The sequence below is a fragment of the Colias eurytheme genome, chromosome 2, assembly GCF_061535395.1.
Source record: "Colias eurytheme isolate Ceu_HAF_F1 chromosome 2, ilColEury1 Martin Lab GWU primary, whole genome shotgun sequence".
Taxonomy (NCBI): domain Eukaryota; kingdom Metazoa; phylum Arthropoda; class Insecta; order Lepidoptera; family Pieridae; genus Colias; species Colias eurytheme.
The window spans coordinates 6731967-6758841 of record NC_142981.1 but is presented as its reverse complement, the minus strand read 5'-3'; the positions used below and the strand labels follow the sequence as shown (position 1 = coordinate 6758841).

At 36.1% G+C, this 26875-nt stretch overlaps 2 protein-coding genes across 2 annotated transcripts; one reads left to right on the top strand and one right to left on the bottom strand.

Annotated features, from left to right (window-relative positions):
* Positions 1–2751: 2751 nt before the first annotated feature.
* On the bottom strand, positions 2752–26601 carry tefu (Serine/threonine-protein kinase tefu). The gene is made up of 35 exons (XM_090113582.1): positions 26337–26601; positions 26172–26265; positions 25454–25618; positions 24941–25170; positions 24178–24276; positions 23870–24103; positions 23388–23521; positions 22732–22968; positions 21294–22408; positions 13986–14404; positions 13453–13911; positions 13050–13370; positions 12342–12904; positions 12092–12263; positions 11770–12007; positions 11462–11700; positions 11037–11308; positions 10705–10912; positions 10271–10559; positions 9728–10198; positions 9447–9648; positions 9127–9292; positions 8927–9033; positions 8741–8848; positions 8432–8664; positions 7938–8165; positions 7398–7562; positions 7167–7273; positions 6966–7082; positions 6270–6371; positions 4872–5059; positions 4634–4740; positions 3859–3973; positions 3661–3782; positions 2752–3042 (listed from the first exon to the last, which is right to left on the bottom strand). The coding sequence occupies exons 1-35, from the start codon at positions 26535–26537 to the stop codon at positions 2831–2833; spliced, it is 8439 nt and encodes a 2812-aa protein (XP_089969708.1). The 5' UTR covers positions 26538–26601; the 3' UTR covers positions 2752–2830.
* Positions 16388–21116, top strand: LOC149910412 (uncharacterized). Its single transcript, XM_090113570.1, has one exon. The coding sequence runs from the start codon at positions 16440–16442 to the stop codon at positions 20244–20246; it is 3807 nt and encodes a 1268-aa protein (XP_089969696.1). The 5' UTR covers positions 16388–16439; the 3' UTR covers positions 20247–21116.
* Positions 26602–26875: the final 274 nt, after the last annotated feature.

Genomic DNA, 26875 nt, shown 5'->3' with positions numbered 1-26875 from the left:
TAACAGGCGGAGCAGATTATTTAAATGCAATATATTCAACACATGGGTTTCTTCACAGGTAGCAGTAGGTACCTACACATGTCGCTCTCAGATAGGGTTACCAGCCACACAAATAATAATCGTGCTGACAGCGCAGCTAACGGGTAGGGCTTTACTGATGAGCATGTAAGCTCCCAAGTAGGGCTACCACGCAAATAATCGTGTTGATACGCGTACGAGCTCACAAGTAGGGCTAGCACCCGCGCTACCAATCACATTTATAAGCATGTAACACAAAATACATACATACATACAGTAGGGAAACTTCATACAAAACGTTCGAAATGGCTCACGCACACGCAAGCGTGTTTAAGGGTATTCTTATATCTGTCAATAGTCATAATAAATAAATAAATAATAAATCATTTATTTGCACCATTAGATATATCTTACAAAAATTTAATGACCCAGGCTCCTAATATAGTTGTAAACTGTTTTTCAGGAGCCTGTGTTCACACTAATTTATATTACACTGTTACAATGGCGTATGTACACGAATTTATTCAGATTTAGACATAAATTATTATAATATTATTTGTTACATTTCAACATTTGTTCATTATACATTATTATTTATTAATTACCTATTTAATAATTATGCATGCATTAAAAAAATAAAAAATAAAAATAGTTTATAATCCACTCGGTTAACCCTAGTGTGTGGACGTAAAACATGATAATTATGGTGTGTAGGTGTGAGAGTGTTGTATGAGAGTGTAGTGTTGGAGTGTAGTGTGTGAATGACTTTATTAGAGAAAAGAACTGTCTTAGTTAATAGAGTAAACGTTCAGTATTTAAATAATCAAAAGTAGAGAGCCAGTTTTTAATTTTAGATTTTATTTGGTAATTTGTACACCTAGTTACATTCTGGTAATTATTAAGGGCATTGTACATTTTAGGAGCCAAATGTTTATACTGTCTGTTAGCAAATTTACTCTTAGCCATCGGTACAGGGACGACTATTCTCCTGTTGAATTTCTTGATGCTGTTAAATGAGCATTGTCGATGGAAACGTCTAATACATTTATAAATAAACAATTTCCTAGCACTAAGTACCATAGTCCTCTCATACAAGAGGGCGGTTGGGTAGCGAAACGATTCTTTGATGGCTACTTTCAGCAAGGCCCTCTGAGCTCGTTCAATTTCTATGAAATGGCTTTTTGCAGCTCCACCCCAAGCAGTTAAACAGTAGAATAATAGAGATTCACCTAAGGCCTTATAAATCTGCAAAATTAGGTTGAAGTTAGCAAAAGTCCTCAATGTCTTAAAAATAAACAGCAACCGCCGGATTCTCATTGACACGTGCGCTATTTGGAGCTTCCAATTGAGCTTGTCATCGAGAATTATTCCTAAATACTTAATCTGCGTAGCCCTGCTTATGGATGGACACATGCATTGCGATTGGAAACTATGAGAACTACGATTGCAGGGAAACACATGTAATTTGAGCGACTTATTTACTGGTTCTAAAGCGGAAGTTTTGCTGAAGCAGAGGTAATTAGTTTTAGCGCAGTTAAGACTTAAGAGGCTATCTTCAAGCCATGCCGTTACTTCACCGAGACCACATTCTGTACCTTCAAATAGTTGTTTCCACGTTTTGGCCTTAAATATTATGACTGTGTCATCGGCAAACATGGTGATTTCGCCGCCGTTTAGTTTGAGCTTACATAATTCGTTTACATAGACAAGAAAAAGTGTAGGTCCTAATGTACTTCCCTGGGGGACTCCATACAAGCAATGTTCTTCCGTACTTAAAGAGCCTTCCAGACGAACAACTTGAGATCTATTAGATAGATAGTCTCGGAACCAGTCAAGAGTAACACCTCTTACTCCCGAATTTTCCAACCTGGCCAAGAGTATCGGAATTGAGACGGTGTCAAACGCTTTCTTTAGGTCTAGGAAGACACCCAAGCACTTGTAGCCATCATCTAAATACGAAGAAATTAAAGTAGTGAGTCTCAGAGTGGCATCTTCAGTGGATTTTCCACACCTAAAGCCAAACTGATGGTTATGCAGTAGATTTTTCTTTTCCAAAAAGCTCATAAGTCTCCTGTTAACGCATTTCTCTAACACCTTAGAAAGGGTACATAATAAGGAAATTGGCCTATAATTTGTCGGTGAGAGTTTATTACCTGATTTATAAATTGGAGTGACTATCGCCTTTTTAAAGCTATGCGGAAAGATTCCAGTTGAAAAGCTTGTATTGCATAGGTGAGATATGGGCGCGGATAAATAATTTCTGAAATTCTTGAAAATAAATGTTGGTATTAAGTCATGACCGGAAGCACTCGTAATATTTATATTTGCAAGGATGGTTTGTATTTCGAGGTGATTAGTTGGAGTAAGCACGAAGGAGTCAAGAGGTGGCTCCTTATTTTTAGATTTAGAAGCCAATGTCTCTTCTGTTTCATTAAGGGAAGCTAGAGTAGTCTTCGCAAGTTCACCTCCAACAGATACAAAGTAATTGTTTATTTCAGCCAAGGCATCATGCTTATTGGGTTTAATATTCAAGAGGTCAGCATTGGGTACTTTACAAGGCTTTATGTTACAAGACTCTTTGATTATGTTCCAGACCTTCTTAGCGTTACCATTGTTTTTCTCCAACTTAGCTTTATAATACGCTATTTTAACATTTTTTATTATTTTGTTACACACATTCCTATATTTTTTGTATTCGTTAATATATACCCTTTCGATTCTCGTAAACACGCTTTCTTGTGTATGTGAGCCATTTCAAAAATGTTGTATGAAGTTTCCCTACTGGTTGTATATGTATATTGTGCATGTAAGTTCACAGATAGGGTTGCCAGCCGTGGAACAAGCGGCACAGGTTGGCGCGGTCGGTGGCGCGGCGCAGCAGGGCCGCCACGTGTCCGCGCGCCGACACGGCGGCCGCGCCCCGCTCGGCGCCGCACAGCTTGCCACGCACCGCTAATAAAGCGCGCGCCGCCAGCCCGCCCCCGCCGACACCGCCGCCCCCGCTACCCTCGCCCTGCTGCTCACCTAGAATAATTTTTTCTATTGACAACTAGCTTTCCGCCCACGGCTTCGCCCTCTGTGACTAAAACCTAATTAAATTATAACTAAAACCTTCCTCTTGAATCATGTAAAAAAAAAGCATCAAAATTTTGGATGCTTAATTTTAACGATTTAAGCATACAGAGGAACTAAGCTCTTGAGGATAAAGAACGTGGAGTCGAACCGCTTAGGGTCATTTCAATGTCCTATATGATAGACATAAATAAAATGATAAAAGTTTGCGAGGATGAATGGACACGTGATACTCTTTCGTGGGACAGATTTGATGGTACTTGGCAGGTTTCATATTACATCAGGATTACAGACAAGCTATAGAAATATTTTGTGCAACTAGTTATTTGATATAATAATTGTAAGCTGTAACAATCTGTAAATATATAAATTGTGATATTAGATGTAAAAATGTAACATTGAATAATGATTGTTGTAATAAATATACTATTGCGATTAAACATGTATTTTTTTTTTACCCTGTGATACTTATATGATACTTATGTTACCGTTCTTTTGCAACTTCTCCAATGCACTATATGTAGGTATATAAAAAATATCTAAATTATTTTCCTTTTAACATTTACATACCTGCATTCTTAGCTGCTGATGGTACAATCCACAAATATAACGGATCGCATAAAAGAACTTCGAGTATAGTCAATAACGTTTCTTGGTTGTCACGCAGTAATTGTAATGTTTTTTCGCAGCAACTGTTTAGAAAGCATAAAATTAATGTAAACATGAAAACAGAGAGGCGTTCTATAATTTAAACTGAAAATGACTTACTTTCTAAATATGCCTTCAACACCACTACAACCGAATCCAGCTATAATATCTTGAGTTAAACGGAAAGGCACCGTTTCAGGCGTGGGTAATGTTTTTCCTTGATCGAAAGCGATACCTTTGAAAACAAAAACAATTTATTATATTTAAAGTAAATAATAACCGGCCAAGTGCGAGTCGGGCTCGCGCACAAAGGGTTCCGTAGCAGCAAATATAATAAATTACAGTTAAATCAACCTATCTCAAAAACTATAAGAGATACTTTGATCAAACCAAAAATCGTTGAAAGAGTTAATTAGCATGCATCACCTCTATTTTTTTTAGAATTTTATACCCCGTAGTTATAAAAATAGAGGGGGGGGGACATACTTTTTACGACTTTGAGAGCTGATATCTCAAAAACCGTTCACTTTAAGAAAAATGTTTTTTAGAAAACTTTATATCATTTTAAAAGACCTTTCCATTGATACCCCACACGGGTATGTACATCGAAAAAAAAAATTTCATCCCTCAGTTACATGTATGGGGGGCCCCACCCCCAATTCTTTTTTTTACTATTTAGTGTCATATTTTTGTAGCGGTTCATACAACACATATTCCCATCAAATTTCATCACTGTAGTACTTATAGTTTCCGAGTAAATCGGCTGTGACAGACGGACAGACGGACAGACGGACAGACGGACATGACGAAACTATAAGGGTTCCGTTTTTGCCATTTTGGCTACGGAACCCTAAAAAGGACAGTATTAATAATTTTTATAATTGTGTATAGTTACCGAAGTCAATATGTATAACTTCAGCGGTGGTTTTGTCAATCAATATATTCTGAACGTGTCGGTCGCCCAGACCCATTATGAACCCAACCATGGAAGAAGTTGCAACACTGAAAGCAAATAATATATTCAATGGATAGTTCATGTTGCTTACAATCTTTGTAATTTATAATTCTCAACTAGATTAATTCGTATTTTGTGTTTAATTTAAATAATAACAAGGAAAGATGAATCATAGTACCTTCTAGTATAAGCCAGTCGTCGTTCGTACCAAGTTACGGGATCAAGATAATGTTCCGTAAAGAAATAATGGAAAACTGGCTTGAACACCCTCAATATTTCATTGAAAACTGCCAGCTTATGCTTATTAGATCTTCTGTTCTCGTGGCATTCCTTCATTTTATTTCTAGCTATATTCGGATGAATATCCTAAAGAAACAATAATTTAACTTTAAAGAAGAATGATAGTATCTTAAAGATTTTGACTAGAAGTAAAAAATGTGTGGTTTTATGAAACCACGGTAAAAGTGAAACTTAGGCACAAAATTATCTTATTTGTACTATGATATATAAAAAAGCTTTAGATACGTTACCCGCTCTCTATTTTGGCAAGAAAAAACTCAGCTAAGTGCCCGAGTTTCACTTAGTCACGCACCATTCAGCGTCGTGGCTGGACGTTCTTTTAAATTCTATATTCATCTCTTTCTATTAACAGATAAGGCGTATGTTGACATCCATGTTGTTTCCCTTTCTCGGAGCGATCGGACGGAGTATAGGGCCATATATAGTGCGTTAGTAAGTAGGTATGTATTAATTACGCTGTTTTTTAGTGCAATGATGTTGGCGTAAGCCGCGTCTACTAGTATAATAGAGTTATTGTATTTGTACGATAATTATCGTACGGTTCGACCGTCACGCGACATGCGCTACACAGACCAAAAAGTTTGAGACGATGTAATAAAAGTTTCACTTTAAAAATAATTTACAATTTGTTACTTCAAATAATCAAATATAATGGTACGGGAGCCAGGAACAGATTTTATGACCAAGTTCCTCTCAAGCGGTAATTAGTAAAATGCATCAAAGTATAGTATTATGAAGCCTCGTGAACGTCAGCTGGAGCTCGGTTGGGGGGAAGAGCGGTTGTAGCCTCCCGTATCAGCTGACGGTTTTTCCACCAAGATACAGCCAGCTGACCTATATATTCATCAGGTAAATTTTTGTTTGAGAGGAAATCACGGAAAATAAATTTTTCTTTAAATTTAACTTTCATGTTCGAGACACCAGCTGACGTATAATACACCATGTTGTAACCAGCTGATTATTTTTTTTCGGTGAGATATTGGGTTAGCTACAATTTGACAAATTTTTAGCTGAGAGGAAATGAATGAATGAATGTATTTTTTTTAGTAGTAAGGCTACAACCGCTCACCCCCCCAACCGAGCGCCAGCTGACGTTCACGAGGCTTTATAATACTATACTCTGAGGCGTCTGACGAATTATCTCTTGAGAGGAAATAATTAACCAAATTTGCACCTGGCTCCCGTACCATAATAATTTCGTCACCGAATTATGTGGGTCTCAATCAAAAGAACAATAAAAACCAAAATGTTAATTCTCAACTATTAGGCGAATTACCTGTGGCCGGTATTGTTTGTGAGCTTGCATGAGATATGAGCCGAGCGGCATCGTGCCCTCGCACCACTCCAGCACGCCGGAGCGACGAGACATCGCCACTACCTGCATATTTATCATTTATCATCACTTATACATGACAATAAATTTCTTTCTTTCTTTCTTTATTTCTTTACATAGTATAAAACAAACTCGTTTTCTCTCTCCCTATATCCCTATGTATCCTGAAATCTTTAAAACTAGGCAACGGATATTGCGATACGGTTTTTTTAAATAGATAGAGTGAATCAAGAGGAAGGTATATCATTTATTAGGTTTTAGACAAAGCGGGCGAAATCTAGTTTAGTTATAAACTTGTATTAAAACAAGGAGACTGAACGATTTTGAACAATTTATGGAAATATAGAACATTTATTGACATTATTTCTTATAATAGATTATACAGTGTGTAAAATTCCGATATGAATGCAGTTCTATATCTTTTTCAAAATTAAGGAATGTTTCCTTTTAGCAAAATTCCCTATCTTCAGTATTTCAAGTACTTTCCCTTCAGGGCCCACAGAAAATTTCCACACTGTATAGAGAGGAGAGACATTATGTTCAAACTTAATATTTATCAATATCACCTCTCCCTTAATGATGACGTACGATATATTTTTAGGAAATGACCCAATAATATTAAAAACAATCTTTTGTTACCTTATAGGTGCGTATGAGTAACTTGTTATGGTACGTGACTGGGTTCTTCTCCAGCAACGTGTTCACTATATTAAACACTTGTTGCATCACCGCGTCTTGTCTAAGATCATCTTCACCCTTTAAAATTAAACGCATTACGTAACTGCCTTTAATAGTAGGATATATTGACACTAGAAACTACCAGAAAACTATAATTCTTACCTTTATTAGCAGAATCCGTTTTCGCCCATCGGAGCGTCGGCAAGATATCTTTTTGGGAAAATTAATACCGCCAACTAGTTCGTAATGGTTTTCAAATGATGAGAGGCCTTAAATTAAATAATAATATGAAAAAACTGAGCGACAACTTTATGTATTACCTAATAAGGTCTAACAAAGCTAGTCACGTAAAATCAAATATATTAGAGCTTATAAATAAAAGGTGAAACTTACTGAGTATGTTTGAGTAATCAAAATCTTTTCGTATGGCAATAGTGTCGATCGGCACCGGTGTGTTGTTCAAATTGCGAAGCTTGGATATGCCCTCCGTTTTGGGTATAGGTAAAGGTTTTCCAATATCTTTCGCAGTTGGGACAGCATAGGCGAACTTGATGATAGCTAAAAAATAAAACGTATGTTTGTGATACGTGTAAAAATTTATTGACTTGAAGCTGCATAATGCTCTTTTACGAAAAATGTTACCGACGTTCTTAGGGGAGGTATCCTTAAAATTCTACTATTTTCTATCAAACACAAATCTTGTCAATCTGTTGAAACTCAAAAAAAAAACAGTCTAATTGAGATCCTCCTTCTTTTATGGTAACATTGGTTGATAAATATTTTATAATATAATCCACATATGCGAAAGAGGAAAGTTTGTATTTTAATGTGATCCGAAGCGTTCGTATCTTATTTTATATTTTTCTTAAATTTAACTTATTTTGAATATAATACGGTTTATTTATTAGCATCAACATTTGAACCATAACTCACCATCACACAGTACTTCCATCTGTTCCACTATAACACCGAGTTGCGGAGTACGAGCAGCCAGTCCATTGATCAGCTGTTCCGCAGCTACCACCCTCGGTTCTGGAGCCGATATAGAAGCTCTAGTTACAGATAACCCAGCTTGTCCACGTAATGTCACGTCTTTATCGGAATTCTTCAAGTTAAACAGTATGGGTAGGGTGTGGTGAGGGTGCTCTATTGCACATCGCGCTGCAAATGTTGTTAACAATTATATAATGCTTTTAACGGGTTAATTACTGCTATCTTATTGACGAATTTACGTCAATAAGATAGCAATCCTAATTGAAAACAAGCGGAATATTGAGATTTATTTTGGGTAAATCACTAAAACTCCACAACAACCCGTAAAAACGGATATTTCTAAAAACAAAACATTAAAATAAACAAATTAAAAGCACTTTGTACAGCCTACATTATACATTTTAACAAATCAGAGGAATAGGAAAAATATTTACTTATTAAGTTCCTTAAATGGTTCGCAAACGGCGTATCTTCCGAAGACAGTCGGGGAGCAATCTGCGGCAGAACTGTTATGAATTTCCAAGACGGGATCCCTTGTAACAGTGATCCTAAGCGACCAGTCTCTTCACAATCCAAGTCGATATTATTATTTTCAAACCATAGCGAAATTACTCTAAACACTGATAAATTGTTTTCATCACTTTGTTCTAAAGACTGCAAATAATATCTGGAAGGTATTTTATTTTATTAATAAATATTGTCATTATTTTAACGTGAAAATAGAGTGTAATTTTAAACATTACCTCATAGCTAGATTCAAGAAAGTGTCTCTCTCTGCTCTAGTATTAGCAATATCAGCTTCATCCAAGTCTCTAAACGCATTATTAGCCATCAGAGCTCTTCTTTCATCTCTGTAAAATAAATTCAAATTAATATTTATGGACAATAAAGGAAAAAGTTTATTACTGTTTTAAGGTGTAAAGTCATACCTGGTAAGGCTTAGTTGCGATGATTTTAGAGATTCTACAGTCCCTTTCAAGCTCTCTAAGCATTTCACTTTATTCTCGAAGGTTGTTGAATTCATGTACGACACCACCTAAATTAGAATATTAAATTGGTTATATATTAAAAGAACCACTATCTCTACTTCTCTCTTCAATATATATTTTAAATTTTAATAAATACTTACTTGTTTATACTCTGCATCAGCAAATGTGGCAATATCATAATAGACTCTGAGTCTTGTTTTCACATCATCACCTTCTTTCAAAACATTGAGACTCTTTTCTAGGTATTTATTTATTATATCTCTCGCGTTTTCACGTTTACATTCTCCCATCCATAAGCCGTATTGCCTAAAATTATTTACTTTTATAACATGCAAATTGGCACAAGATATGAAATCTTTGATGACGATTGATGCTGATTATTATTATATAGTTTTGGTATTAAAAATAATTAAGGTAATTGTTAGCAGTTGAACATAAATTCAATATGCTCTTTACTTACCTTAGAGACATTGCAGTAAGCTTTGCATTATCAGATTCATCATCTACATTATCGTGCAACAAGGATAGAGCTATATCTTTGTGTCCCTTTTCCCATGATACCTTACTCTCTATCAGAGTAACCTCTTTCGATGGTTGAAACCGTTTAACCATCGCCACTATGCGCTGAGCCATTTGTACCCTTTCATTTAGAAGAGCCAGTTCTGTTAAAAATATTTTTAAATGCATAATTAATCAGTAAGTATTCATATTATTCTCGATTTTGCAAACAAAAATACCTACCAGCATATTGTAGATGTAGAGAATTAATGATCGTCGAATGAATACCATTATTTTCTGCTGCATGCTGCAGGATCAAACTCCGCTGCGATATCAAACCCTCAAGGTGTGTAAAATCTTTATATGGAGGCAAATTTTCAATTCCCCAGTCTTTAATCAATTTAGTTAGATTTTCCTTGCCGCATCTAACTGCGAAATAGTTTTCTATATCGCGAAATAGATGCAAATTTGCCATAATGCTATAAACACATTGTGAGTTCTCCATATTTAAATCTCGACACATCCTTGAAATAGTCAATTTCGCAGCATTCAGCGTTTGTTCAAGCTTCACAGAGAACTCTTCAGTCGGTTGTATATTAAGACAGTCTTTGAGGCACGCATATCTGTACATTTTTGTGAATGAATTTATATCATAAGTTGTGAGTTTAGATTTCGCTTCTAATTCCCGTGTGTCAACAACTGCAGTCCAATCACCTAAAATAAATGGGATTATTACCCTTATATTCTAGAAATAACATTTATTTTTAAGGTGTCCTAATTCCTTACCGAGATATGACAAACAGTCGTATTTGATGTCGTCTAAATCCTCGTTTTCGGGGCAAGATTTAATGTACTGTAAAGCGAGATGGTGCATGCCAGACTTGTGCAAGGATACAACGGCTCCGTACTGCAAGGCTCGATCCTGAGCTCCGTACGAAAGTGCAATATCGTGCAGGAGCAGCGAGTCTGCGAACTGGCCCGTGTTGATGAGGTGCTTTCTCTTTTCCCCTTCACTAGTGAGGTGAGCAGTGCCACAGCCTTCCACGGCATCCATTTCACCGATCGATACAAAACACTAAAATTATAGTATAATAGACATCAGACAACACTGAACGCAGTAGCGATACCAATTTTTCATGAATCTCTATTTACCCTCCCAGAGCATACGTAAAACATGCACTGATTAATGTAAGAAATGATTATAAATAAGTAACATATACCCCTCTAAATATCCTTTGCAAGTGTGATCCTCCGTTTATCCTGCTAGTGGCATCGGGCGAATCGGGCGGAACTCCCCCGTTAGCGGCAGCTGCTCCGAGCTCACCGTAGTATATAGCCACCATACTGCGATCAGCTAGGGCTGCCGCTAACGACACTTTTATATAGTCCAGATTCAAATAGTTCAAGCGATCGACGCTACGGGATTGTCTATTGGCAAAAATAACAGTTGGTATATTTTGGTGTTAAACAATTTGAGTCACAAATTATAGAAATATAAAAATATTTCCAGCAGCCAGTCCTATGTTTTGTGAGCGATTTTCTATTTACATACCTTGTCTTATAATGTTCCGCCTGCAATCGTATAAAGTTGATAACATTTATGGTGTATTGAATAATATTTTTATGAGTGTGGTCCAGTTTACTGGACATTGTAGTACCGGAAGGAAGGTGGAAATCTTCAATATTTTCATCGTTAAAGATCATTTTCCAAATGTATTGGAAGAATTGATTTATTTGCTCGCTTATTACTTGAAATACTTTTTCTGCATTACAATCCAGTAAAAGTCCCAAAACAGCTGGCATGACTGGTGCACACACACTTGGCTGAAATTAAATGGAATCATGTTATTATCGATTAATTGAGTATGTCATACATCAAAATATAAATTGTATTTTCTTTCTTTTAAATAAAGATAATTTGGAGAGACAAGTTAGATACAAAGGAAACTTAACACACATCTTAATAGTATTTATCACCTTAGAATTACAAACGTCGCGCACAGCAGACGCACAGTTATTTGGTGAAGCAATCACATCCAAAAGAGATGTTGTTATTCTCTCTATCCACTTTATATGATTTTCATTTTGTTTCGGAATCCAGAAATCCAGACGATTATATCTATTGAATTTTGAGTCATCTATCCGATACACAGAGAAGATTTCGCTGGTTGTCGGTGACAGTGGTTGTAAAATTTCTTTGTTGATTCCTTCCATATCTGACACAAAAATGTATCATTAGTATAGTGCAACACTTAATGGGGATAAATAATATAAAATTATCATACCTAAAGCCAACTTTCCATCACGGAACTTCAATAGACGATTAATGGCTTTTGCTGCCTTGCTATTAACAGCTGGATCTTCATCAAAAAGATTTTCAGAAAGAATGGTTAGAACTATAAATGCAAAATATTCATTTGGCGCTAAAGTTACGGCCTTCTTTGTATCGGCGGGAACAGTCACTAGACTCTTTATATCGTAAGTACAGACTTCGCTAAGGCAATTACAAGCTTGTACTATAATCTGTAAGTTTCATTAAAAAAAATTAAATTGCTTCGTAATCAATTTTCCTATATAAACAAAGAAACTCAAAAAATTAATAGTTACCTTATCATCATTTGAGGTATTCAATATATTATTCAGTGAATTAATCATGCAATGGATTGGACTATTCATACAGTCTTCCGAAAAACCTTTTATATCCAAATCTTTAATGAGGCCATTGACAAGATTATTATTGGTCTTCAAGAATTGTCTCAAGTTTAACAAAATCTCATGGCTACAAAAATAAATTTAAAACAATTAACGGAATTATTAACATTTATGTAAATTTGCAGAACAAAGAATTCTGAAGTACCTCGGGTTGGAAATGTTCGTTATATATTTTTGCAACATTATTGTAAACTGTTCTTTTGATGAACATACGTGGTTTCCGATTTCATTTTTATATAAAAGATCTATATAATCGACAACATCTCCACGTTTAGAATTACTATATTCGAGTAAATAAGTTTCCAAGCTTTCCGAAAATGTTAAACCTTGTTCTTTTTTAATGCTTAAGATTGAGAGAATTTTGGAAATGACAGACTTTTTTAAATTATCTAACCGATTAGATGGATACTTTAAAATCTTTTCCATCATAACTTTCAATGAATGAACTAATACGTTTACTTCGTCCGATAGTTTGGACGTCGCAATGGCATTTAAAACACTATTACAAGCAAAGCTACACAAAACCGCATCCGACTGATTTCCCAGTAAAATGTTTTCAATGAAACTGATATAAGTATGCAAATATATCGTTTTCAACTGTAGTATCTTCTCTTTGATAAAGTTGGCCCATAGCTTAAAAAGTATAGTAAGAATGATTAACGGTTGGTTTTCACAAAGATACTGCATTATATTTCCATCAATCAGTTCCTGGAACAAAGTAAAATATAATAGAATATTGTTCTTGACTCCTATGAAAAAAGTAAATCCTATGAAAAAAGAAAAGGCATGAGTAAGATTATATCAAGTATAAAATACTTAATAATACGTTGATATTACCAAAGTATATACTTACGCCAAAATATCTTAACACGGCATTAAAAACAGGTTTAGTATAGTTAAATTGAGGTCTTTTTGTCGTCAACTTCACTTGAAACTCAAGTTCAGCGCTATCGGGATCAAACAAATGAAGGGCTGCCAAGCGAATTAACTCCCCCATATGCTCAACAAACAAATTACTCCATTTCTCATTTTTTAATATTTGTCTAGTAGATTGAAACATTCTATTTGCGTTTTCCAATAGAACCCTGAAGTCTGACTGTTTTTGATCTTCTAGTTTATATTTTTCGGTAACAATATAAGGAAGGCACAGTGCAATTATTGAACAAAAACAGATCTGTAAAACAATATAAGTAATTAAAAATAGGAGATATAAAGATTAAAAAAGCAATAAAAAATTGGACTTTTTTCAAACCTACCTCAATTATGTCTTCTAAAGATTTTCCTGATTTATTAACGACATATTTTGTAGCCTCACTCTTCTCAATGTATCCATTATTACGCCACAATATATCCATAGCAATCAGCCATTTCAAGTGTTTCTCAATAAACGCATCGATGGATTTAAACCCTAATAGACTTAAAGGCATGTCTTGGAATCCTTCTTCTTCTTTAAACCAATATTGAAGAATTCTTTTAACATTCATATCGGCATATTCTTCTAAATTAATTCCCATAGATTTGTTCAAAATTATGTTCAAAACTTTTTTAATTGTAAGCTTACTCAGTCCTTTTTTCTTTTGAATGTGGATCAATTTAAGAACTATATCATGAATCAGGTAAGGTTGAAACTGCGACAAAGCTCGAAAACAGTGCGATATTGTCAATGTTCTATTGGTCGTTTCGTCTTTCAGTACAGTTTCATTATTATTTGATACCTGGAAATTTAAGTATTTTTTTTACCTGTTCTATGTATTAGATGTGATATTCACGTAGTTATAAGTATACCTACATTTATTACAAAGATTTGCATAAGAGTGTTTGATATGTTTTTAATATCAGAATTATTACCACATGCATATTTCATAAGGTAACAGCAATATATTCGCATAATGTGGATATTTCCTGTAAGCTGCTCAATTAACACATCTTGTAACGAGTCATCAATACCTATATGGTGTTTATTATTAAGCTCTATAATACGAGCCACACATTCATACACTAAAACGGCAACACGAGGAGGGTAGTACATTTTCATACAGCGTTGTGTGTAACTTCTAACCATAATAATGCAATTTTGTCGTAAAACGTGATCATTTTTTTCCCATACCCTATCGAGTATTTGCAATATAATTTGTAATATTTCGAAACTCGCTTTGGAATTTCGGAATAAATTCCTACACATGGTCTGCATAAGGCCTAATACATAATCTGAAACATAAATCGTATTTACATTTGGTAACGCCAATATAATTAAAATAGTAAATGTAGAAATTAAACGTTTATTGTTTGTGGTGTGTTCCTTCATCCTTCCCTACATACGAGCACAACCAATCATCGCGTGGTCTCTAACCACGTGACACGTCCAATAAGACGTGAACGCGACGTTCGTGTCGCTGCAGGCAGTCGGGTTCGCTCCGTGCCTTCGCGAGGTTCGGGACTCGGCCACCGCCGGAGAGCTTCCACGAGGCTCTCTAGATCATCAGGCATTGTGCCCTTGTAACACCACCGGGGTATCCCGTGCCCCGGCCCTTGGTCGCGCTCACCGCCGCGTGTGTGTTTGTGTGGAGTGTGGGACTGGACGCCGTTCTTGCCCGCCGCGAGCTGGAGGACCCTGACCGCGTGGCGGCGCGTGTGTTCTGGACGCTACTCCCTCCGACGAGGTACGTGCCGTGTGTATCCTGTCTATCCCTCTTTGCTAACACCACGTAGATCTAAATACAGTCCACTTTCATATCGAGAATATATTTACGTATATTTTATATTGGCGCGACCATTGAGTGGTCCTTCGAGCCGGATAGTAACCATTGAGTGGTCACTTCGAGCAAGATAATACCTGATGATTCCACCGCCCTTATTAGGATACTCATTGTGTAGGACCTAATAAGCGATTAGTAGTATCTTCAATGCGAAATACTATTTAATATACCGCATATAATAGAACGACAATGCGTCTTCTACTATTCATATAAAATATATTTTAAACCCGCCCTTATTAGGATACTCATTGTAGGCCCTAATAAGCGATTTAATAGTACATTCATTGTGAAATAACTATAATATACCGCATAGATCGACATTGCGTCATCTATTATTTTTTGCTTAAAATATATTTTATTCCGCCCGTAACATTAAGTTACGCGTATATTATTATTAAAATAGTTAATTAAAACTATATTCATATCGTTTATCCGCAGTTATAACGCTAAAATCATTATAAATCGAACATATTTCATCATATTTATTTATCCGCTACCCGCGCTCGAAATTTATAACGTTATCTAGGTCATTCCGCGATCCGCTGTTATAATCCGACCATATTGAAAATTCATACTCGGTTCATATTACGCTTGCGTCGCTGACCTACTTTATTTAGTCGTATTACTTGTTATTGTAACTTGTATTGTAACATTCTCTGTTTGAATATATACTTTTGTTATTAAAAATGCCGCCTAAGAAAATGACTAAGTTACCTGATAGTGACGCTTCGGATGTTAATGATTCGGAAGATATAAATGATTCGCAGTTATCCATGTTATTAGCTAAACGCGAAGTTATATTCGAAATGGTGCAACAAATGTATGATTTGTCTTTAAACGTTCATAACAACGCCTCGCTTATGGAAAGTTTCCTTGACGAGTCCGCGCAGATAGAATCACTACGTGAAAGATTTGAAAAGTGTTTAGACGAATACAATACTCGCTTATTATTATTAACACCTACCGCGAAACCTGATTATAAAAGCCTCGTTGCATTCGAGTCTTTATATAGCAGAGTTATAAGAATTAAATCGCAATATTCGCAACCAAGTCCGTCACACGGAGATATTAATAATTTGCATAAAAATAGGCCTAAATTACCGCCTATCGAATTAGTACCATTTTCGGGTGATATTCGCTCATTTCCGCTGTTTCTTTCGAATTTTGAATCAGTTGTTCATAACAATCCCGGACTTACAGATGCCGAGCGTTTATATTATTTACTAGGTAAATTAACGGGGAAGGCCACAACTGTTATAGCTGGTATAACCCCCTCCGCTGAAAATTATAATTTAATATTACAAACTTTAAAAGATAAATATGATGATAAACGTATGTTAGTTTCCGCGTATTTAAATCAAATGTTTGATTTTAAACCTTTGCATTCTCCGTCCGCGTCCGCAACAAACTTTGATTTATTTACAGATAACTTTGTTAGCGCAGTGCGCGCCTTACAAAATATAAAGTTAGATAATATTACAGATTTAATGATTGTTCATATCGCGTTGAAGAAGTTAGATTCAGATACTGTTCGCGCTTTCGAGACAAAGTTTGGTAGTGAAATGCCTACTTTTGATAACTTAGTTCAATTTATTCAAACTCGTGCGAAGGTATTAGAACGCATTCATCCTTCCACAAATTCGGGAATAAATAAACCGCCTCGAAAGTATAATAATTATAACCGCAGTTCAAATAATATCTCGTCTGCTCCGCCTAAGTATCAGTCTTACGTAACAACCGCTGATTCCGCATATAGTTGTCTTTGTACAAATATTACGCATCAAAATTTATATAAATGTTCGAGTTTTCATAAAATGAGTCCGCAGGAACGTTTGAAATACGTAAAGGATAGAAACGCGTGTATAAATTGTCTCAGTATAAAACATCGAGTTTCTAGTTGTTCGTCATATTCTGGCTGTCGCGTTTGTAAATTAAAACATCATACGATGTTACATTTGAAACGCGAATCGTCCATTCCCGCGCCTGCGTCTCACCCCCCGCCGCGCAGCACACCGCCGTTGCCTGCGCCGTCCGCGTCGGGCGAGTGCGTCCGCTCCGACATTGCGCTATGTACCGCTAGCTATACAGCTGATACTGATAACGCATTTCAATGCAACGCGCCCGCGAATAAACAATGTACTATTTTATTATCAACCGCTGAAGTCGTATCTTATAATTGTAAAGGCGAACGGCTTGTTATTCGCGCGCTTTTAGATTCCGCTTCGCAAAGTCACTTCATTACGAATGAATGTTGTGAACGTTTAGGTATTAAACCGCAGAAAACCGAACGTACTATTATTAAGGGGTTCGGTGGTTCAGAAAAAATTATAAATAGTAATTCCGTAAATATACAATTTTATTCGCGTCTTGACAACAACATATCTTTTAATATTTCTCCGCTAGTTGTTGATCATGTTACGGATTTACTACCTACCGCTGTTATAGACACTTCTGTCTTATCGCATATTTCGCATTTACCGCTCGCAGATGAGAGTTTTGGTACACCAAATAAAATCGATTTATTAATCGGTGCTTCTCTGTTCCCTCATCTGCTTCTCCCCGACGTAGTTCATGCATGTCGTGACTCGTCGGCGCCCGCTGCATTGCGCACGGTGTTAGGCTATGTAATAATGGGTTCAGTACCCACCATACCTAACATACATAAACCGCCCTTGACGTGTTGTCACGTTCAAGAGACCGCCGCTATTGACTCATTAGTCAGGCGTTTCTGGGAGCTCGAGGAGCTTCCTACCGCACCGCCCGTTCAACATCCCGATGATGTTGAATGTGAAGAATATTATAAATTAACTACAACCCGCGATCCCGTGAGTGGTAGATATATTGTTTCGCTTCCATTTAAGGATGATTTCTACACTCTCGGTGACTCATTTAATATTGCCCGCAGGCGTTTCATGTGCCTCGAAAGAAAGCTACAGGCTTCACCTAAATTAAGGTTGGCATATGATGACGTCATAAAAGATTATCTAACGAAAAATTATATTTCACCCGCGCCTCCGTATGATCCGCGTGACCCTACACCTATTTATATTATACCGCATCACGCTGTTCTGCGCGAGGATAAATCGTCGACTAAGCTGCGCATGGTTTTAGATGCTAGCATGCCAACTTCTGGAAGCCAGCGTTCGTTGAATGACCTTCTGCATGTTGGGCCGAATTTACAAGGCAATTTGTTTACAATAATTTTAGGTTTTCGTCTCCACGCGATTGCCATGACCGCCGATTGCCGCCAACAGTTTCTGCAGATATTCGTGCGTGAGTTTGATCGTCGTTTTCAATGTTTTTTATATCGTTTCAGCCCGCAGGATCCGCTGCTGCTTTATCAATTTAATCGAGTTTGCTTCGGCATCAAGTCTAGTCCTTATCATGCACTGCGCACGGTAAGACAGCTCGTAGAAGATGACGGCGCGAAATATCCGCTCGCGAGTGGCATTGCGTCTTCGTCGTTGTATATGGATGATATCGCCTTCTCTATTCCCACGGAATGTGAAGCAGTTTCCGCGTCGAAGCAGCTCATCGATTTGTTTAAGGGAGCTCAGTGGGATCTTATTAAATGGAATAGTAATAACAAAAATGTGTTAGATAATCTTCCCGCTTCGCACAAACTTTTACCCTCCGCGGTGGAGTTTGATAAGACCGTGCAACATAAATTACTTGGTCTGCATTGGTCTACTGTTGATGATTGTTTTTATTTTAAAATAACCGCACCCGCCGATGTGATGTGCACTAAGCGCTCCATCTTGTCAACTATCGCCCGTCTGTGGGACATAATGGGCTTCGTTGCTCCCACAGTCGTGTATGGCAAACTGTTAATAAAACAACTTTGGCAACTTAATCTTGATTGGGATGATTCTCCGCCTCCACACATTATTAAAATGTGGAAACAGTTCTGTGATGAATTACCAGCTCTCAATGATATTCGCATACCACGTCATATAGGTTTTACTTGTGATTGTATTCTCACTCTTCTGGCCTTCTCTGACGCTAGTGAACTTGCCTACGGGGCAGTCGTGTACGCTCGTGTCAGCACTGTCTCTGGTAACGTCATTCGTCTTATTTGTTCTAAATCTAAAGTCGCTCCATCTAAACCGCTAACAATCGCTCGCTTAGAACTTTGTGGTGCACTCCTAATGTCAAAGCTGCTTCGCACTGTCCTTGACAGTTATTCACAACACTACAAAATTAATGCATACGCATTTACCGACTCTAAAGTCGCGCTCTATTGGATTAAAGGTTCGCCGCACCAGTGGCAGACGTTTGTCGCAAACCGCGTTGTGAAAATCACAGATAACATCCCATCAGATAATTTCTACCATGTTTCTGGTATTGAAAATCCCGCTGATGTTCTTTCGCGTGGCATTATGCCACAAGATCTCGTACCGCACCCTCTGTGGTTCCACGGACCCCAGTGGGCTCGTTCGGACCCATCTGATTGGTCTCTTAGGAGTCTCGATGGTGAGTCTATTGCAGACATTCCCGAACGAAAATTAATAGCGCACACTGTGTGCCCGCCTATAAAGCATCGCGCTTTATACGATACCGCCCTTCGCGTCTCGTCGCGTCGTGTATTTTATATTTATAGGTTCCTTATATTATTAACCCGCCGCGGTGTTATGATGACCGTAGAGGAACCTAATTTCGCTGAGAATAAAATTATTCCCGCCCTGCAAAATAAATATTTTGCAGAGGAGTATTATAATATGCTCTATTATAAATTTTATTCGCATGCTTTCAACCGCTTGAAGCCTTTTATTCGCAACAGACTTATCCTCATCGGACGTCTAAGCGATTCCGCCCTGGAATATGCACATAAGCTTCCAGTGATATTACCGCGCAATGATCACATAATTATCATGATCATTGATTATTATCATATTAAATATATGAATATTATAACGCATTTGTTTCTTGTTATTTTAAATACCGCGCTTTTACTAGCATTACCCGCGCCGCAAGTCAAATCTGATCACGTCAGTTTACTTGATAGGCATTCGCTACTGGACAAGTTAGTTCAGTCGTTTTGGAAACGTTGGAGAATGGAATACTTACACGGTTTGCAGGTTAGGCAGAAATGGAATATGCCTTCCACACCTATTACTCCTGGAACGGTCGTGGTTGTAATAAATGATAATGTACCGCCCCTAACCTGGCCTTTAGCCGTCGTAGAGAAAGAACATCCTTCAAAGGACGACGTCGCGCGCGTTTGTACAGTTAGGACCGCCAAGGGAACTTACCTTCGCCCGGTCGTTCGTTTATGTCCGCTTCCAAGACAATAGTTATACCGCATTAGTATATTACCGCAGTTAGTTAAGTTTAATTTTAAGTTTTGCACCGCTTTCGTTTATAATTTCTTAGTTATAATACCGCCGTGACTTTAGGAATTTTTTTTATACCCCGCTCGCTTTACGCGATCCTAGAGTCATAGAATTTGTTAGTTGTAATACCGCCGTGACTTTAGGAATTTTTTTATACCCCGCTCGCATTACGCGATCCTAGAGTCATAGAATTTGTTAGTTATATTTCCGCCGTGACTTTTAGGATTTTGTATTATCCCGCTCGCATTTTGCGCTCCTAGAGCCATAGAACTTGTTATTTATATTACCGCCGTGGCTCTTAGGACTTTTATCAACCCGCGCGCATTATGCGATCCTAGAGTCATAGTTTTTCGCTGTATCTTATGATTGGTTTTAAATGGTGACCCATTTAGGGCGGGTGGATATGGTAACGCCAATATAATTAAAATAGTAAATGTAGAAATTAAACGTTTATTGTTTGTGGTGTGTTCCTTCATCCTTCCCTACATACGAGCACAACCAATCATCGCGTGGTCTCTAACCACGTGACACGTCCAATAAGACGTGAACGCGACGTTCGTGTCGCTGCAGGCAGTCGGGTTCGCTCCGTGCCTTCGCGAGGTTCGGGACTCGGCCACCGCCGGAGAGCTTCCACGAGGCTCTCTAGATCATCAGGCATTGTGCCCTTGTAACACCACCGGGGTATCCCGTGCCCCGGCCCTTGGTCGCGCTCACCGCCGCGTGTGTGTTTGTGTGGAGTGTGGGACTGGACGCCGTTCTTGCCCGCCGCGAGCTGGAGGACCCTGACCGCGTGGCGGCGCGTGTGTTCTGGACGCTACTCCCTCCGACGAGGTACGTGCCGTGTGTATCCTGTCTATCCCTCTTTGCTAACACCACGTAGATCTAAATACAGTCCACTTTCATATCGAGAATATATTTACGTATATTTTATATTGGCGCGACCAACATTTCTGATATAATTGTCGGTTATATTTAAAAAAAAAAACAAACTTATAACAATAACGTTACCAATGAATTTGTTATCCCTGTCGTTTTTTATGATCATTCTAATACATCTCAATGCGCACTCTATATCCCAATGAGATTCAAATTTATAAACATCTTCGTCTAATATACATTTAATAACTTCGTCCGTATAGTCGTGGTCGTGTGAACAATAAGCGGACAGGAAGTATATACAATGATGCCTCAATCCAGCGAGGCTTAATTCAATATCATCTTCACCATTATATTCTTCGTCATCGTGGCTAACTTCAGTTTTGAGAATTTCATTGATGCAATGAAAGCAATCCTCACTTATACACGAACGAATAACGCTGTCAAGAAAACTATTGTAATCGTTTTCAAGGATATTTTGTAGGCAATTTAATAATGCTATTTTGTTCTTAATTTGTTCAGACGATTTTAAAACACGTGTAAAAAGAACAAATATTTTCTTTAGGCTCTCTATCAGAACGACGTATAGTGAAGAGCTTAGAACATCTTCTTTGGTTAATATTTTATACTTTAGTAAAGATTTATAGAGAAGCAAAGTCAAGTGTATGTACTTTCCAATTTTAACTGCCTCATCTTTAGTAGCAGTCGTGGTGATAAATTCTGAAAGCTCATTTTCTAAGTATTTAATAATCCAATCGCTTACTTCTCGATTTATTTCATTTGCACCAATTAATTCTTTTTCGTTAGCTGTTCCCTTTTTTTCTTTGCTTTCAATTTCATAGTCAAATGTTCCGAACAATATACTATTTTCAATGTTTTTGAATAGAATATCGTGTATACTATGAGAATACGCATTCAAACAGTTATGTTGAGCTAATGGAAAATTGTCGTTAGAAATTATTTGAACAAAAATCTCTTCTATATATTTTACGTCTATATCAATTATATCCACGTGTGTCAACCAAGTAAAACACTTATGTCGCTGTTCTATTTGACAACAATTGCTGAAAAACTTATAATGAAGAGAGCTTAAAGTTTTTAACGTATGATTATCAACAGGCATTCTCTTTTCAAAGTAGATTGTAAGAAGAGGCTGCACATGCATGTATTTAATAACATCTAGTTTTAATAATGAAAGTATAATCATGTGTATCGATTCATGAGCAGCATTCTGTATGGCCGAGTTTCTGAAAATAAAGAATTGGCGTCATCTTATTATTTGTATTAAAGAAACATGTGGAACCATTTCTTTCTTTGATAGGCTTAAAATTGATAAATAGACTCGCAAAACTCTGTCTACGCGTTTATCAGGTAGTTTTCTAATGAGCAATACAATGGATTTTGAACATTACTGCCAGGAAATAAGGTATTTATTTCAATGAATATTTTATACAATACCAATCATGCATTTTACATCATCATGCATTTTTTTACAACCTTGTGACTCTAGTCGTTTAGTTTCAAACTTCAGATTAACAGAGTTGTATTTTTTACTTGGCGATTCACTTACCTCACACAAGTGTTCCATAAAGAGATGAAGTCATTTTGTCCTGATATATCAACTGTTAATTTTGCATTCATTGTAAAGTAATCTAACACCAGGCAAGTCATTTTACCAAAATCAACCCAGTTAAAACTCTTAGCAGTTTTAGACACTAAGATTTCACATATGTTTAACAATTTCATGAAGTGGGATGGTGATAAAGTATTCCCGAAATATTTCACATACATGTGTATGATTGATATCCTGAAAGAACAAAGATTTAAGTATTTATTGATTTTGTAACCACATCATGCTCTCATGTATCATGCAATAATTATTGCGATGCGAGGACTTTACCTTGGAAACAACTTATAAAAATGTATTCACATTAGAAAAAAAAAGTCCCTTGGTTTTAAACTTAAAACAAGTAGAAGTTTTGGTCATAATATGTTATTACGGAGCAATTTCATGATGTAATTTGTGTGTGAGTGTGTGTGTGCGCGCATAGATACGAGACTAGAAAGTGATACAATTTTCTTTTTATCGCAGGGAAACACCTCATTCTCATGGGAAGATAGATGGCGCCATATTAAAAATGCGACATGTACGACAACTCTTTTTTCTAAGACCACAGGCTGGGGAAGTCGCGGGGGGAAAGCTAGACAATAATAAAATAAAGTTACCACGTCTCCGAATTCTGTTGAAGTTCTTCCAGTAAATCGAAAAATGTTTTTTTATTATCAAAACTCAACTTCTGCTTCTTGGCCGAGTTTTCTCCTATTTCTTCAACAACCTCGCTACTGTTTTCATTAAGGATCTGAAAGAGATATAAGACATTGCATTAAGAATGGAGGGTATGTTTTTGTAACTGACACAAAAAATTAAACTGCAATATTTTTTTTTTTTTATGAAACATAGAAACAACACTAAACAATTATTATTATTAAGATATGCAATCTTACTGGATTGCATAACTCGATAAAATGCATGTGCTTTGGCACGCAAGGGCGTGGGACTGCATTTTTTTCAAAAATTCAAAAAAATGGTTTCCGGAGGGTGAAATTGGGGGGGGATAAACTTACCTCCCTCCATTCCCCCCCCACACTCACAGACCGTAATAATGGCAACGTATTTCTAAATATTTACCTTAATATAAGATACATACCTGATAATAAGTTATAGCTGCTAAATAAGAAAAGTTGTCAACATGTGCATGAGAACTACTGTGTTTTAAATTTTTATGCATATTATTTATTTCAAGGCAGACAATTTCTAATATGCTGTGCACATGTTTGTTCCAAATTTCCCAATTATGTGCCATACTGCCTTCTTCTTTTTGCAATCTGCCCATTGGATGATGAATGACAAATGCAACTTGCAATACTTTGAATAATAAAGACTGAAATGAAACAATGATTAAATAGGGGGCAAATATTAAAAAGGGAAACCAAATAAATAATCACTTATACTTGCCTTTTTCTTAACATCCATACTATGATCATAAATCTTAAATAATGAAGGTAAAAGTGTTTCAGAGAATTCACAAATGTATAGGCGACATTCTGAAGCTAACTGCAAAATGAAAACATAATATAAGTATTATGACTATTCACTTTTTAGAGAAATATACAATGTACTTATCTATACTAATATTATATAAGCTGAAGAATTTGTTTGTTTGAATGTGCTAATCTCAGGAAATACGTGTCCGATTTGACATATTATTTCGGCGTTAGATAGCCCATTTATCGAGAAATGCTATAAATCATTAGACATTACGCTAAGACCAAAAGGAGCTGAGCCACGCGGGTGAAACCGCGAAGCGCAGCTAGTAAAAAATATTTTTGAAATTAAAAAAAAAACGTGTGTGCCAAGCACACGTGTCAGAAGTGAAACTTCTTTGAAAATATTCAAAGATATACTCGTCTTACTCCATGAAGTGACGTAATTGCCATGACACGAAACAATTTTAATATATTCAGATCTGATTAGAGAGCAGCACTAGCTAATGACTACACAAAAATAAATATGATATGAGCCTGATTATCACTATTATATCATATAAATAAATGGTAGCAGGTGTATTAATTAAAAAAAAATCTCAGTCTGGCAGGCAACAGATCTTGTAATTGTGGGCAAAGCATACTGTTGCTTGTCCATAAAGAAATGTTATGTTTGATAGTAGACTACAATTTTCATAGCTTATAAATGAATAAGAATATCAAATCATTATTACCAACTCCATCAATAATAAAACAGTTTTCAAGACAAACTCTTGTACTATTTTATCATGTATAACATTTCGAAAACAATTTTTAATGTCTGGCAGAGCATCTCTGAGACAAACAAAACACTGACTGGAATTACTAGCGTTTTGTATTACAAGCAATAAAAACTTGAATTTGGTCAGGTTATCCAATTGAGATAATTTTGTGAGACAAGTTGTTACAGAAATATCCAGCAAATCTAAAACAAAAAAAAACATACAATTAAATTTGAATTAAATAAACAAATCATCAGCTTGATTTGTTTTAATATCACAATTCATCAAGTCATTCAAAAATTTTAAATTATAGAAATATTGTATATAAACTAATAATATGTGAGGATCCGAAAGTGAAAATCAAAGTGACACAGGGGAGAAAAGAGGTTCAATCATGCAAAATTCTTAGCATTATCTAGTATCTACCCTACAAATCACAATATTGTTATACTAGCAATAAATCATGCTTGAAATTTCAGAACTTACTTTCCCACATGTCTGGAGTAATATAGCCTATGAAATAGTCATTATTTAGTACATGTTTATACAGTACATTGAAATAGGCATCACCAATAGCTTTACGCAGACGAGTATCATTAAAAATATTGGAACATGCGTCCATAATAGCATCACATTTTATATATGCTCCACCTGGAAAATATTTCTTACATTAGGTAAGCTGGATATAATATTGCTTATTGAAAAATGGTTGAAACACAAGGCCAATGTGAGATTTATGAAAATTCGAAATTTACTTACATTGTTTAAAAAAAATCAATTTAACAGTTGATATAACATAATGCATCTCTCTCATCAAGGACACATAGGCCATAGGTTTATGAACCAAATAAAAATGTATGAAAATAGGTTTATTTTTTTAAATTACTTATTGCTCATAGTTATACATTATCAAAGTACCTATATAACTTTTACAGAACTCAATAAAATATACAGGATGGAAAATTTGTATGGGCCGTGGAGGAAAAGTACTTGAAATACAGGAGATACCAAAATAAGTTTGGTATCTCCTGTATTTCCTTTATTTAAAATAAAATAATTTATTTTTTTTTAATTTATTTTAAATATCCCAACAATAATTTCTGATCCAGATTTTAAAATAGACTAAAAGTAAATCAATAACCCATATAGAATGACTAGGGAAATTATTTTTACAAAGAATGTAATATCCATCAAAGTATCTTACCTTTGTTAGAAGCAGAAACACATAAATTCAGCAGACTTGTAGCAATTCCAACTATGATGGAGAAATTTTTATTTGTTTCAAATTTTTCTGTTTCCTACAAAGTAGTAGTTTAATATCAATTATTTATATTATATTTATTAAGTAAGCAAAATAATTTCCCATTACCTTCAGAATATAATCATTAATATCACCAAATACATGATTCCAGGTATATCCAGATTTTTTCAAAGTATTTTCATTCAGTAAACTGGGAACAGCTGTTCTGTTTAGCATATCTTTTAACGTTTCCGCGCTTTTCTTCCTCTCAGTAGCCCGAATAGATGTGAGATTAGAGCATATTTCTCTAAGAGATAACTCTAAAGCCATGTTTATTGTTTGTAATTAAAAAACTACACAATATGTAATATAAGAGTCATTAAAACTTAATTATATTTTTAATGTTCATTCTCGAAAAATATATCTAAATTCTAATTATTCCAAATGTTAGTTGGATACATTTAAATGTTCTATTTCTAAGCTATTTAAAACATAACATACAAAATTTTACATAGTTCAACATAGTTCAAATCACAGTTCAAATTTGAAATTGAAATTTGAATTTGCAATTTTCAAAGAAAACAAAATGTCAACTTGACAAACTCGTCACAAGAGCACAGAACATATATACTCAGGGGATCGAGTAGGCTGGCAACATTTGAATTAAA